Source organism: Falco cherrug, chromosome Z (assembly GCF_023634085.1).
Source record: "Falco cherrug isolate bFalChe1 chromosome Z, bFalChe1.pri, whole genome shotgun sequence".
In the NCBI taxonomy this organism is placed as follows: domain Eukaryota; kingdom Metazoa; phylum Chordata; class Aves; order Falconiformes; family Falconidae; genus Falco; species Falco cherrug.
Genome location: NC_073720.1, coordinates 55,123,585 through 55,139,172, shown reverse-complemented (window position 1 = coordinate 55,139,172; position 15,588 = coordinate 55,123,585). Strand labels below are relative to the sequence as shown.

At 44.0% G+C, this 15,588-nt stretch overlaps 1 protein-coding gene across 1 annotated transcript in view; it reads right to left on the bottom strand.

Moving 5' to 3' along the window:
* Positions 1-472: 472 nt before the first annotated feature.
* The window catches only part of TRABD2A (TraB domain containing 2A), an 83,427-nt gene continuing 68,311 nt past the window's right edge, over positions 473-15,588 (bottom strand). Inside the window, exons 5-7 of the mRNA XM_055699886.1 lie at positions 14,248-14,338; positions 8,665-8,922; positions 473-5,135 (exon numbers count right to left, since the gene is read on the bottom strand). Of these exons, the coding sequence (XP_055555861.1) occupies positions 4,955-5,135; positions 8,665-8,922; positions 14,248-14,338 (530 nt within the window). The 3' untranslated portion in view covers positions 473-4,954. The remainder of the gene's footprint in view (positions 5,136-8,664; positions 8,923-14,247; positions 14,339-15,588) is intronic.

Below are 15,588 nucleotides of genomic sequence, written 5' to 3'. Positions count from 1 at the left end.
GTCCTCAGAGCACAAATGCTGGGTGGCTGTTGCTATCCTGAAGCACAGGGAACACCCAGCAACACTGTGTGCTTCTAATTTTATGCCATTTAACCCACTCAGTATAGCTGTGACCTGCTTGTGTGCAAGAGTGTTAATACATTGTGATAGACACTTTTTCCAGCCTTTACTGATACACACAGTCTTTTTGATAAGAACAAACCTGCACCACAACAGGACTGTGATCTTGAAAGGTAAATTAATTTCAGCATCAGACCTGACCTGAATAAACCTCATGTGCATTCACTGGTGGTTACAGGATAGCAGTCTGGATGAAGCAGAGTAGGAGGGTAGAAAATAGCAATCAGTTTCACCATGGATATAACAAGATCACCTTTTATTAATTTTCATGGCTTAGATTTTATTTTTTGTGTTAAAGGGTAAATGATATATTTTGTCCACGTTTTCTAGACAGCAAGCCACTGGAGAAATACATCTTCTAAAGCACATTTCTTGGTTATCTAAGAGGTTTCAGCCTGATTTCTACACACTGGCTGTGTCACAGTGTTTTAAATAGCTGATCAAAAGAGGCTATAACAACCCACTGAACTATATTAGCTTGTTATCATATTTAAGGAGTAATTGTGCTTTCAACTCTACTGAGACAAGAAAGATCAGCCACAAGACTACCGTGGTGTTCAAAGAGAGGGATCTGCTCTTTCAGTGCCTGGCTGTTTTCCCTAGTTAAAGAGTGTGATATTTTCCCCTGAAGTGTTGTTGCAGAGAGTACAGAAGGAACACAGAGGGAAAAAAAAAAAAAAAAGAAACAATATGTTTAGATTTCTTAATTTTTATTTATTTACCTGCCTCATGTAACTCCTGCAGTTCTTCCCTCTAATCTGTTTTAGAAGTGTAATTTTGCTATATGAATGGTTAAAAACAGGAAAAAACACCCACTTTCAAAAGTTTCAAAGTGAAAAGAAAGAAATACAAATCACTGAGCAAGGTTTTTTGCATTACTTTGTGTTCTTTTATGCTTCTGCACCTTTAAAATAACAAAACCATGCAAGGTCCTTAAGGCATGTCAGAAGTTAGAATGAGGTAATCCACAAAGTTTATTGATCCCCTCTCACATTGTTGTAATTATTATTTAGGAGGGATGTGTACATTTTTAGACCATATCTAAACAACAAGAACGTTATTTTTTTAAGTGTTTTTATTTTTCACATCCCAATCTGAAAGAGTTTGAAAGTAAACCAGCACTGCATCACCAGCTTGCTAAGGAGCATTCACAGTTCACAGAAACTCTGTGTCAGGTAGGAGCACATTACTGTGTATTAAAGCACATTGAGTGAAGTCATGCCTCCTGCAGTGCTTTGCAAGGAATCCTAGTTGCTAACCAAATACCATATCAGAAAATAAAGCTTCAATGCAGCAGCAGAAAGAAAAAGCTGTGAAATTGCAGGAGGTAGCTGTTGGAAGGTAAATAAGTTCAAAATAAATGGTGTCTAACGCCTGGTCCATTTATCAGCAAGTAGAAATAAAGTGCAAGTGCTGACTATCTCAGGAAACAGCAAGCCCTTTTCCCAAGGAGGATGTTTGTCTGCCTTTTTTTTCCTTGCTATATACATAAATGTGAAGTTTTAACATAATTAAAAAGCATATATATCAAAATACAGTAGTCCATTAGTCAAGCTTAGTCAAGCAACAAATATTCACAAGAATTCACAATACACTGCTGAAAATCAGCAATAGTTATAACATATACTCTCCAACATTACAATTTGATCAGGTGGTGTATAGAATATATTATCAAACTAGTACATTTTGAAGTGAGTAGGTTTCTAATTTCTGCTAATAACTTTTCAAATAGGAGCCTCCCAACAGAGAAAGAGAAATCTTGACCACAAGGAACCCATGGCAAGAGTCCCAACCATCTCAAAACAGATCTGTTAACAGAGAACATTGGAGAGAGGATTTATGAGAACTATTTAAGCAAGAAGGGGAACAGCAAAGTGCACAGGTTAATCAGTAAGTACAAAGGAAAGAGAATGGAAAAGGGAGACCAGGATGTTCAGATGTAACAAACACTTTGTAATAGCAGTTAGAGAATGCAGAGGCACCTAGCTCAGGAGACAACATGAGATTTCAGCCCCTGCACTGACGAAAGGAGTACCTGCACCTTTCACAGTTATTTCTGAGTCAAGTCTGCTACTCATCACAAGCCTGACAGTATCTCACTTGCAAGGCCACAAAAACTATCTCAGCTGCTTGGGAGGGACAGATAGAGGGACAGTGAAGTCTTCCAGGCACATGATGGGACCGGTTGCTTTCCTGATGCTCTCCTGCTCAAAGAAGGGTGATACCTGAGCAGACCTTGGCCATTAGGATGGCTCCTCAGGCTGTTCCAGTCCTGGTAAACTTTTCTTATTCTGGAACTAAGGAGAAACAACTGGACCTCAGTGTAGCACTCCCCAGTGGTCACTGTAAACAGCTGAGTAGCACGTGCAGTTAAGTAAGGCTCTGCTCTCCATACCAGTCACAGTTTCAAGACTTTGGTGTCCTATGGCCAGTCGGCAAAGACTACTCTGGAAGAAAAAGTGAGGGGTAGGAACCACTTGGTTAGTTCACAGGTACCAAGCCAAGCTCATGAGACCCTCAAGAATACCTTGAAAGAATCTGATTACTTTGCAGAAAGACCCCCAGGATGGAGCTTCTGTGGGCACACAATCAATCACAGTTTAAGGACATCTTTATTTCCCTGACATAGTCAGGCACTTGGACACAGGCTACAAAATAAGTTATGCCACCAGAACTGAATTATCCATAGTGCTGCTTCAGGTCTCTGTTACTCCTGAGTGTTTTATAATTACTCTTCCCTCATGCCAACCTAAGAAAAACGTTCATGGCTGTTCCACTCAACTCAGCTCCTTTCACAGAGGTGACACTCAGGAGCAACCATGGAGGAGGGAACAAAGGGAAAGGTCAGTCTGGGGCTATTTTACACAGCAGCCTTTGTCTTGTAATGGAGAAAAGAAATGCCTCAGCCCCTTCTCCTAGTGCTTCCAGAGCCCTTTGGACCTGTGCCATACCTCTTCATGCACTTCTGAAGGACAGAGGAGAGGGGGAGGAGAAGCACTACCAATGCATAGAGTAGCAAGTGGCAGAACACACTTGGACATAATGTATCTGATGCCCCTTCAGGTGCACTGGTAAGTACACACGTGCTCAGTTTGTCAGGCCTGCAGTGCATCTTGTAACCACGCTATCTGCCATCTAATCTGCTCCCCTCAGGTCATATTCAGGCCAAGGAAAACAGCTCTGGACCCACCAGGCCTATGACAGTTTACACCAGTGAAAGATCAACCAGAGAGAGAGACAAGGGACGGCACATCACCAGCCCGGCTGCTGTGTAAAGCCAAGGAAGCCAGAACGCATTCAGGACCCTGAAGTCTTGTAGTAGTCCCTATAAGAAGGAACATACAATAAGATGGTTCCATCTTCTGCCTCAGCCTAGATATATTTCTTTCCCCACAGTGTGGCTGCAAACTGTGGTATTTAGCCTCTCCTTTCTCAGTTTTCCTCAGCAAATTGAGAATTTGTTCAGATTCAGTTCTTCCGAAGGGGGGTCTGAAATCTGAGATTAAGAGATTAAAGAACTGTTAAGAGAGCTAGAACCATTTGCTTTTCCTCCTCCCATGTGCAGTAGAAGAATGAGAAGAGGTACTTTTTAGAGGCAATGAAAAAAGCAGCAAAGCATATGTACATGCACAGGAAGGAAAACCTGAGGGTCTGTTGTCTCGCTTGGCCAGGTGACTGCTGTGTTTCCAAGGTACAAGGCTCAGCACATTGGCTCCAAGCCTTCCCATGGGTGAATCCTATGAGACCTTCCCAGGCAATGAAACCCTCCTCAGATGAGGGAGGGATATGTTGCTCGCTAAACAAGTCAGTGTGATAATGAGGTTGTCCTGCACAAACAGAGAAAACCATTCATCACCACTTCCAAGCCTCCTACATTCAACAGTCAACAGCATGTCCGTTTTAAGTAGACAGCAAAGGACTTAAAACAATTTGGAAAGTCTGAGAATTTCCATTGAAATTGGTGGAAAACTTGCAAGGATTTCCTAGAATGAAGTCTAACTGTGCAGAAAAGGAAAAGAAAGCCCTTTATCCCCAAAAGTGATTCCATCTATAAAATAACTATGTATTTGTGATGTAGAAAGAGAGGGAAAACCTGCATCTGGATTTCTCAGATCAGCTCTTGAGAACTTCCTGTTTTGGAAGCATCCAACAGTATGATTGCGAAGCTCCCAGGTTATATTTTTTCTTAAACATATATTAGTTTGTGCTTATGAAACTTGTCTGGCCATTGGAGGTCCAGGTGTACCCATCTTACAACAGCACCAAACAGGCGGCAGAAACATTCTGTGTTCAGAAGTCTTTAGTGGTTTATTCTATTGTAGAAGGTGTTGTCATGAACCTTTAAATGTAATCTGGAGCCCTAACGAGCAAGAATTGAAAGTATTACCCAGTAGAGACATAAAATACTAACCTCTCTTTCCCAGCTGTGCTTGTATGACCAAGATATTCTGGTCTAACAAACAAGTTAGTGTGTGTAAATCTTCTTACAAGGCACTGAAGGTGAAAAAAGTGTAATTTAGTTGGGCTCATACAGCTAAACAACAGCTATGTTATAGCAAACATTATAATCTCCCCAAAGCATTATGGGATAACATGAAATCATTCTTCTGCAAGAGAAGGATAACTAACACTTTCATTAAAATATCTTCTCCTGCTTTGGGCAGGTCAAACCAGTTAATAGTGTTAATGATCCAGATTCAGGAAAAGGAGGCAGTTTAAGAACACCTGAAAGAACAGGTGTCCCACTCAGTCTTCTATTTCTGTTTTTTTTCATGTAAGTTTCTTTTTTTCGCTTTTTAAGGTGAGTTCCCTGCAGTTTGTCTCCCCCTGTGTTTCAATGCAGCCTTATCATATGTAAAGTCAAAGTCAATAGTGGGAGGAAAATGGAACGGGAAAGCTGGTGAGCGCTGCCAGTGTCTGCACGAGCGTGACTAGACCGTCTGTGGCCCCGGGGCTGCGGTTCAACCGTGATGTAGCCGTTAATGATGCGGATCCGGGGAGGAGGGTCCGTAGCACTGCAAGGCAAGAGAAGAACATCAGTCCAGACTCAGCCCAGAACCGCTCCATGGTCATCAGCCTCTGTGTCCCACCATCAGTCTCCTGGGCTCCTGGGAATGGTCTCTTGTACTGGTTCCATGCTCACCCGAGGACTGTCTCCTGGTGGCAGAGCACTGCCTCATCGCTTCCTCACAGGTGTGGGCAGCTCCCATGACAGCCCATATGGACCAGGGTGCTGCCCAGCTGAACTGCAAACCAGTCTTGAGGGGGAAGAGATTGAGGAGGGTGGAGGTAGCCCTTGAACACCTGCCCTGTACACAGGCCTACCCAGCCAGCCTGCCCATTGCTCCCACACATTCAGATGGGCAGGACCACCATGTTCCTAGCACCTTTCAGCTAAGCAGAAAACATGCAAGAAGAAAACAAGCTTTCTTGCAGGGGACTGTAACTGTGGCAACATGCTGAGCACAGCAGGAGTGAGGCACCTGCTTTCAGCTGAATCAGTCTTCCCCTGCCATGTCTGTATGTGCATCTTAGCATGGACCAAACTTGTTCCTGTACTACAGAATTACAAAGGGTTTACATGACATGCTTTAAGGAGAGGAAGAGCTACTTCCAGAAATGCATCCTAGAGTCACCGGGAAACGACCACCACATCCCAGAGTATCTCCCAGTGGTAGTGAGGACTTTGAGGTGGTGATGAACAAGAACTGAGTCAGAGGCTATGTGATGCAGAACTCCCATTATGGCAACATGTGATGGAGGAGAGAAATTTGTATGCTCCAGACTGAAAACACCAACCATTCCAAACTGAGGAAGCTCCCACACCATGGCAGGTCAAGAGTCAGAAGGGTCAGATACTGCACAGGTGTCGTTCTTTTTGTCAATGTATTGGAAACTATGATTGACCCCACAGCTGTTAAGGCTGACGTACACCCCAGGGCCTCATGGGGCTCTGTGGAACCAGAAGACAAATGGGGACAAAATTAAATGCAAGTCTACCTGCCAAATAAAAAGGCATAGTAATTTTTCCTGCCGCCACTCCCCCCGCTGCTGTGCACCATTCTTGCCTTATTTTGGCCACTCCCATTAAGAAAAATGGTTTGGGAAACTTGAAGGCAATTAGTATCCTTTTTAGAGACACTTACCCTTCCATACCCGAAGGTCCCCACAGAAGGTTTGAACAGTAACTGGAGAGAAGCCAGCTGGCCACACATCAAAGAAATACACCTGACAGCTGATGCATACAGGAGCACAAATGAAAGCCACTCTGCCAAGCGGACTATAAGATTGCATTAAATCACTTGAGCTCTGCCTTTCACATTTTCAGGCTCACAGGAGGAAAGCTGTGAACGGCCCAGACATAAGAAACCTGACAGCGCTACCTGTGCCTGGGGACCCCAGGGAGTGCTTAGAGCAAGGGCTGAGGCTCGCAGCGAGCCGTGCCCTGCGCACCTGTGAGCCTGAGCCCAGGGGGCTGCATTTCCGTGGGGACACGAGGTGGCGCTGTCGGCTCAGCCCAGCCCGCACGGCACGGCCCGCTCGCGGCGCGGGGTGTCGGCGGGGCCGCGGGGCCGACGTTCCCCGCCTCGCACAGCCTAGACCCGGAGCAGGTGGGGGCTGTACGCGAACGGCAGCTGCCTCTCTGACACCCGCGGCTTTCCCTCTGTAGCAAGGGTGCAGCGATCTCCCAAGGCAGCAATAAACATCACTTACCTGTCTTACCCCGTACTCCCAAGCAACACCTCCACCTCTAGAAGTTCAAGCTCTCTCCTGCTAAGGACCCACACCCCTAAAAAGAATTTGTCACCTAGTACCTGGGTAAGTTTCTAGCACAAAGGATGACTTAATTAGCAGGAGAAAAAAGGAAACATTACAAAAGGAGGAAAGGAGGCATTCACTGCTCCCAGGCTTATGCAGTAGTTTCCTAAGGTTACCTTTGCTTTTTACCTCACTATTGCCTTGCAGTACTTGCAATCCAGTATGTACCTCCAATTTAGTCACAGTAGCATATCCTCCCATCTTCCCTCTTCCTCTGAAGGCACTGATGCTGCAAGTGCATGTGTATCTCACATCACTGTGTCCATTGACTTCCCTGAGTTTCATATGAACAACTGCATGTGAAAAACTGAACACGTCAGTGTGCTGGCAGGGAGGGATCTTGAGATCATAGAGACTCCAACTTCAACAGAAGCTCCAAAACCCCATTCACAAACAACTGGTATCAACTACATTAATAGAAAGTCAATGATACACTAAAAGACAAAATCAAATATGATGACTATAAGGATTTGCTGACTGGTGAATCTTGGACTCTTTGTAGGTCTGTCAGTGGGCATGCAAACCTCCATGCACATTTATTCATCTTTCTTTCTCTCCAGACTACTCAGACTTGGGTTGGAAGGAAGAGCAGAGATAAGACCCAAAAACTACTGTAGAAACGAGGAAAAGGAGTCTGGTCTAAAAAGTCTGACAATGGCTGAATGCTTAGAGCAGAACAACAGCTGTTGCACCTGCTTGCATCCAGCCTGAGCAATGTCTTACTCAAAGAAGTGGTACAGCTGAGACCCAGGGAAGTGATATAAGAGGCATAGAAGAACCATGATATACACAGTACCTCAAGGAGCTGGAAGAAATATTCTTCAGAGGAAAGAAAAATATTAATGTAGAAGCTTCATTTCAAGAACTGCAGGCTTTTCCCCATCATCCTGACCTGTCTTGTTATGTACAGTACCACAAAAATAAAGTGCTTTCAACCTGAGTATTAGATACCAGAGATACAGAGACATAGAGTACAAAAGTGAGCAGACTTAGGTCTGTGTGTTATTAGACAGGAGGGAAACATTAAGGTACACATTCAGCCACAGGCCTAAATATAGTTAGTGAGGGACAAGTTAGCTTTTTCTGCAGGCTGCTGTAGTTCTTGTAGTCGAGTAAGCTCTTCTGGTTGAAAACTAGGGGGTATGTGTGAACCTTTGCCCCTATATACAATACACTCAATTTTTAATATCAATTCCATCATCCATTAGGTTGTCATCTCCCTTTCCAGATCTCCAGTAATGCCACAGGGCTCACATGCTTTTTAAGACTGGAAGAATACAGAAACTGAAAATACTACACAAAAACTGTCCAAATGCAAGGAGTACACATGCCTGATACGGCAGTTTCCACATATGCAGCAGCTCTTGGAAAAAGGTCCAAGGCTTTTATCTATACCATCTACCACAGGACCCAGCCTTCTGTGATAGAGGACTACCACATGCTCACAATCCCTCAAGCCCAAAGGCAAAATGGTCTAGACAAGGCTTCTATTGTATTATGCCCAATATTCCACAAACCTAACCATGCAGCAGAAGCTGTTTTGTCATTAAAAGCACAAGCAGCCTTGAGCAAATGTTTCAGCAGGAATCAAGGTAAGGTAGAAAGTCACATCCTGCCCTCAGCATGTATCTAGCCCCTGTGGAAGTCTGGAGTACTGGATTAATCACTGCAAGTTAAAGTCCAGTTTACATGACAAGCCCTCCACCCTTCCCAGCCGTTAGGTACCTTTCTTCAAGGCGAACCCAGAGGTCATTAAACTGTCGCAGTTTTTGCTTCTTCTGCTGCTTCTTTTTCTTCTTTTTGTACTTCCTGTCTACCTTCTCCAGCATGTCGATGCTGTCAGGGAGCAGCAGGTGAGGTAGGACTTCTTCCTCCTCCTCCTCCTTCCGGGCATGCAACGGCAGTGGGAGCTCTTGGGATGTGACATAGGCGCTGTGTGCCGGTGATGATGATGAAAAGGCTAACAAGGTTTTGGGGGGGGTTCTGCTGGAAGGAGGAGGGAACACAGATAATATTTGAAAGGGCTTTGAGGGAGAATCCTGGTACAGATGCCATCAAGGCACACACACAAAACAAGTATTTCTCCCTGATGTCTCAGCTGGATGCTTATTTCTCTATCTTGTGCTCCTGCCCTCCCTTCCTTAACTCAATATTCTGATGAAAACTGTTCTCTTTAATGAAAAAAAGCTTTGGAAAAGTGGTAACCTGGAACTGCAGAAAGAATGCAGTCTGGCTGATGGTAGAATAACTCTTGGCAATAATGTTGTGTATCTAGAAAGAGACAAAAAAGGAATCACTCTCTAAGTCATAAGAGGTCAAACCACATTCCTGTTGTCTGTTGTACTGCGGAACACAGACCAGATTATTCCTTTCAGCAATTCCTGCCCAGAGCCAACTAACTTGGAGGGCTAGGGGAAGGGGCAGGGACAGGACAGCTAAGGCACACTAGTTGAAGGAGCCAGTTCTAGACCAACAGGTCTCACTGGTGGAGAAGACAAGTAATGAGCTAGGGCACAGACTGCAGTCATAGCTGCAGAAATGCATCTTGCGAATTACCATCTTTGAAGGGAATGGGTCAATATACCATTAAGCAATTCTTTGGGCCATCTAGTCTGCAGCAACTGGAAGCAGACTAGCTGTGGTGCTGCCAAGTTCACCATCATCTAATTTTCTCTTTCATGAAGCCAGGTGGTCCAGAGCAGTGAATGCATAGCCTTTATAAAACGTCAGGTCAGGGGACATGTCTGACACGTAAGAGACCAGAGCTCAACTCACTGTTGTGGCATTCACTTCTAGTGTAAGCACTGATGACTTCATGCTGATCTAAAAAAGAAGATAATGCTGTCCTACCACTCAGATAAGCACACCAGGGAGCATGAAATTGTGGTTTTAAAGGGTTGTATCAGACAAGTATGGAGGTCAATGTGGAGAGGAGAATGCAGAGGAATCATAGCCCTTCCACAATGCAGGAGTGAGCTTTGCCCACATTTATAGCAAGTAATGAGGGAGCAGGAGTCAGGACTTCAGCTTTCTGGCTGCACAGATCCTCTATTAGGTTGGCACCACTATCTAGCACTACAAAGCAGCTCCAGCAAGTGAGATACTGCAGTGAGACTATGTGCATGCACAAACTCACAAGGCAAATCTTGGAAGCCCAAAGGAGCACTCAGTCAAAGCCCTCAGAAAAAAACTATAAGGGCTACGCATACCCAACTTCATAGGAAGGTGAAATACTGAAGAAACAATCAATCAGCTCTACCTTGATTCCTCAAGATCTGTTTCATTATACTTAAAGTAAGCAACATTTCCTCATGTACACTCCAAGGCAGGCAGTCTGCAGTCTCCTGTCCATTCATCACTCTGCTGGCCCACACTTATCCTCATTGGAACAAAGCAATTCCCCCTCGTCATTTGTTCATGAGCGTTCTGGACAAACGCACAAATTCAGTCCACTCTGTGGATACACAGAGCACAACAAAAATATCTGTTTGATCTTTATGACTACTTCATAAAGAGAAGAGATGCAGCAGTCATCTGTAAGAAGACAAAATTGAAGACTGGCTTGGGCTGAAATTCAGAAAAGTAACAAGACCACACACCACTCTGCAGAAACCTGGCTTCAGTCAGTAAAACCTTTCCAGAATTATAGCGTGTTTCCTTTCTGCCCTGCAATAGCATCGCAAGGAGTAGGTCCTGAAGGAGACATGTTTCAGCATGACTGCCATTTTCAAGCTAGCCCATCACTGTGGGCACATCTCTTTGATGGAGAATAAAAAGGGTTCATCCTGAAACAGGTGAAACGAAGTCGTAGACTGTAACATGAGGAAGACAGTAGAGGGAAAACGAAGAGATTTTAGTCTTATTTCTTGCAAGGAAAATCACAGACTGATCACGTGGTGAACTTTATGTGACAGAGACTGGTGCAGAATGGGTCTTGGGCTATTGACCCCTTTCAAAATCCTTGTGACTGTCACACTCTCACTTTATCACCTGAAGTTTCACGACCCTTTCACTCTCCTCCACAACACCTTCACATCACCCACCCTTTTAACTCCACCTTACAGAGTGACCCCACCCAGTTGTCTCCAGAGACAACGGATTTGATCTCTCTGAAGGTCATCGGCTTATGGTTCCCTTTCCTGCAGTGTCTCTCCACTGTGTGCCTTTTCCTTAATTGTGAAAGTCACAGAGCAGGCACCAGCCCTCCCCTGTAGATTTGAGTGCCTTGCTGCCTGCAGCCTCCCCTGCCAAACTCGTGTCCATACCACGCTGGAGTTCAGCATTGCTACAGGCACAGACAGGATGACCTCTATCCTGCACGGCCAGTTATTTATTCTGATACTTGCAGCCTCATAACTCTAATAACAACAGACACTCATATACATAACCTCCTTTGCAACACTTCCTGCAGCCAACTCTTCCCAGGACTGACAGAGCAATCACAGGAAAAAGCACACAGATGCAAAAGCATGTCCTTCTTCCCCAAGGCCAGCTCCCTCTCCCAGCATAGCAGTTAACAGAGGAGTCAGGAAGCACCTTAATTAAGGCTGTGATTGTGTGATGAATATTTTACCATATATATGTATTCTAAAATCAGGATCAACAGTTAAAGCCCAAAATAAGACAGTAAGAGCTTGATTGAACTTGTGGCACTATTTATAAACTGTCCTTTGTGCTGCTGTGCAGTTGGAGCAGCCCTTTTGCCTTCCATGCTTTGGTGACACCACAAAGAAGGAGCCCTCCGGCACTCATTCCTCTCCCCCTGCAGACGGGCAGGATGGCAGCCCTGTCCGCAGGTGAAATTGTGTTACTGCATCCAGCAGTTTGCCTGTTACAGGAAAACATGCATAATTATTCCTGCATGTTTCTGTGTTCCTGCACGCAGTATCTACAAGATACCTTAGGAGGGATTTTCTGCTTAGCCAGAGCACAAGCAGCAGCAGACTGTGCTGCTACTGTACAATGTCATGTTGTGGGGAATGGAGACAATTGCAGACTTCCTCATCTTCTTGTTTTAGGACTGCTCAGCTAATATCCCCTACTGCATCGGACAGTAGAACAGCCATTTGAATGCTCTGTCTCAGTTCAACCACTTGCCAGTTTTTTTTCCTCTCTCAATTTTGTCATTTGAAATAGCCCATGGGTATTGACTTAACTGTGTGCAGCACTGCTATCTAGGACAGTAGCTGGATATGTTTCCATATTTATGTGGGTTGGACTGTGTTTATTGACTCAGACTGCCCTGGACTTTGGTCCTTAGAACAAGCCCAGGATAGCAGTCAAGTGAAACCCTCCATTCAGTTCCCAGGACTCTGACGTACTCTTGCCGCAGGTCTTTCCCTCACCTCAAATGCTCTTCTCCTTCAGAACACACATTCTCCTTGAAACTTCATATTTTAGATCTGTTTCCAAGTCATCCAGGAATGTTAACATCTTTTCTCAAAGAAAATATTAAAGTGAAATTTTCTTCAGCTTCTTCACTCAGCTTTAAAACCAAGACACCATGAAAGATGTTCTGTCCAGTAGTTCTAATGAGAGGTTTGAGATGTAATCAATGCCAAACTGAGGGCTTGCAAAAGCACAAGAATCACTGGCGGGACAATGAACTCCCATGATGTAGTCAGAGAAATGGGTGCCCAGCTACCCTGATGATGGTAGGTTGATACCTACCTTCCTGATGCATAGCCTGATGTGTGAAGATCTATCTCTCCTTTTCACAGTTGTCTGCCCTTGATTTCCTTACAGCTATACGTTTAGAGATGGGGTTTATTTACTCTCAAGTATATATTAAGCATATTAAGCATTCTTTCTTTAAGCTTTAAGAAGCTGTTATGGTTGGGTTTAGGAATACCTAAGCTAATGATGTTCTGAGGGGGAAAATATCAATGCAGACAGGTTTCTGATTAACCCCATAAACACTGATACACTGAATTGTCTATCATGACTGAAGTGTTATAGGATCATTAAATCTTCTGCCTAAGCACAGAGAGCTTCTCCATGTCAGACTACCTGCCTATTAGGTGGCAACAGGTTTAGGGGTTGCATTCGTGTTCTCATGGGGATGAATCTTTGCTCATTTTGTTTCACTGCATGTAGAGTTAGTGGTATATGTCCATGTCAAGAAACACAGCAAAAACATGACCTGCCAGAACTTGAATCTCATGGTCTGAAAAAGGCAGACATGCTGCAAAGAGAAAGATGAAGCAACCAGAGTATGAGAAAAACATCTGTTATTATTTTGCACCACTTCTGTGTAGCCTCAGGCACAAACCAAGCCTTTGTACTGGGCCCCTTGTATAAAAGGTGATCATCCTGCCTGAAAGCCTCATATCAGTAATATGGGGGAAAAGGAACAGAGATGTAAGCACTGAGGGACAGCATGACTGACACAGAGGATAAGAGGGAAACAGTACCATAACTGGGATCAAACGTTTTTTCCACTGTGGTCTTTAAGCAGTGATATAAGGAAGAGTGGGAATGTCTGACAAGACACAGGAGCACATGTTTGGCAAGAGTCCGGAGAAGGGGGAGACAAGGATTGCAGACCCTAAGCTGGTGGCAAGAAGGCCAGGAAGAGGTGAGTCAAGAGCACATGTAATTCTCAGCAGAGCATGGAACAGTAGATTATTTGGCATTTTGTAGTTTCTGCAACCATAGAGATGGATACATGCATCCAGTAAGAAATAAAAAGAGGCAGTAAGGGTATATCCCGAAGGACAACTCCAAGATGAACAAAACCAATGAAGTACCTTGGCTTAAAAATGCAGAAGAGAACAGGGGACATGAGAACCATCAGTCATGGGGACTGCATGCAAAGAGGCTGGGTGGACTCTGGCAATCAGATTCCAGGCTGAGAGAACAATCAGAAAGAATCAAAAATAGCAGTGAAAGAGAAGGGAGGCAGGACAGTCAAACACATAAAAGGGAGGAAGAAGGAGCCTGGAAGCCTATGTGGTATAAGAGAACATCCAGACCTGATGAACCAAGCATGCATACTGTATGGCTGTTAGTTTAAGAGTTAAAAACTTACAGGGGAAAAAATATTTTCATTTTATCAAAAAGACCCCATAACAAAACAAACAAACAAACAAACAAAAAAACTCCCCCAAACAAAACACACAAAAACCCAAACCCAAACCAAATAAAATCCTGTTTCCAAACTGGCTCACGGAAAAGAAATGCAAACAGAGGAGGAGAGAGGGAGCCTGGCTCATCAGTAGGTATAGTCCCATCTTGCACTACCTCTTCTTGACTGCTTATAAACCCACCCTCCCAATGGCTGCTCAGCTAGATAGAAGCATGCATTACTTGTTGATGGCTTGTCCAGCTGGAGTGTGTTCTACCTCGTACCCTTCTTTCCTCAAAACATCAATCACTGTGTTGTTGCCCATGAAGTGACCTGCAGTTAAGAGAAAAATGACATCAGAACTCAACAAGCATAAGGAAAGAGAAAGAACAAAGTTCTTCCTCATCACAGGAGGAGTGCCACACTCAGGGCAGGCAGTGCTTTACCACTCCCCACCACCATGCACCAGAAGCACAGGATCTCTAACAAACAATAACTGAACTTTCTCACGGTCACTTCAATAACACATTCTGCCTTTCTAAAAGGCAGAATTGATTGAAATTACTCTGGACCCGCAGGCTGTTGCATTACCAAGCTACTGTGGATTTCTTGGGGCAGTAAGAGATGAAGTCAGGAGACACTTGTTCAGGAGCAGCACTTGAAGTCAGGAGACACTTGTTCAGGAGCAGCACTGAGTCTACAACTGGTGGTGGTGCAAACCAGGTCAGAATCTGGCTGCAGTGCATTCATCATTTTAATATCCTCTGGCATCATAAAGGCACTATCTGAGATGTTGGTCAACATCACTAACAATTTATAAATGGTTAAGAATCATCCAACTGCAGAGAACTGAAAACAGCTCTGAAAGCCAATGACTTAAATCAATCCCTTTCATTCTTTCAGTATAAGCCACTGAGGACAGAAACTCCACTTCAGTCATGTTGACAAAAGTTTTGGAAGGACTTAGCTAGCTCTGCCCTAATTTTACCCCTCTTATTTATGTGTCCACTCCATTTCCATACAGTTGTGGTGGTTGGTCAGCCCATAATTTGGCATAATGAGTAAATGACTACTCAAAGGATGCAGGAGTATTCCTGAAGGACTGTATGCTCTGCACACTGACTGACTTCCACCATCACTAACACATCAGACAAGGCTGCTGAGAAGCAGATGGACAACAGAGGCTTTGTACAGTCCCTCATAGATCTAGCTTTCTCGAAAACATTTGTTCATTTAACAGCCTACATTAATTAAAATTAGGCTTGAGCAAATGACTTATTAGGGGGATCTCTTGCCTCTGTAGGTAGATGTAAGCAGTGCTAGAACTGATAATAAATTTCAGAAAATCTGTTTTCCACTAATATTATTCATAAATACGTGACAATAAACCCACCAGAATTATTCTAGTAGCCAGGAAACCTAAGGACATAGAAAGAGAAGTTCAATGGTGATGAGATTAAACACAGGACTAAACCCAAGGGATTTATGATTTTTCACTCCAAAATGGATTCAATTAATTAGGAGCACAAAATTCCAGTTTCTTATGCCACAACAGCACAGGGCTTATTTGAGCACAGGTATTT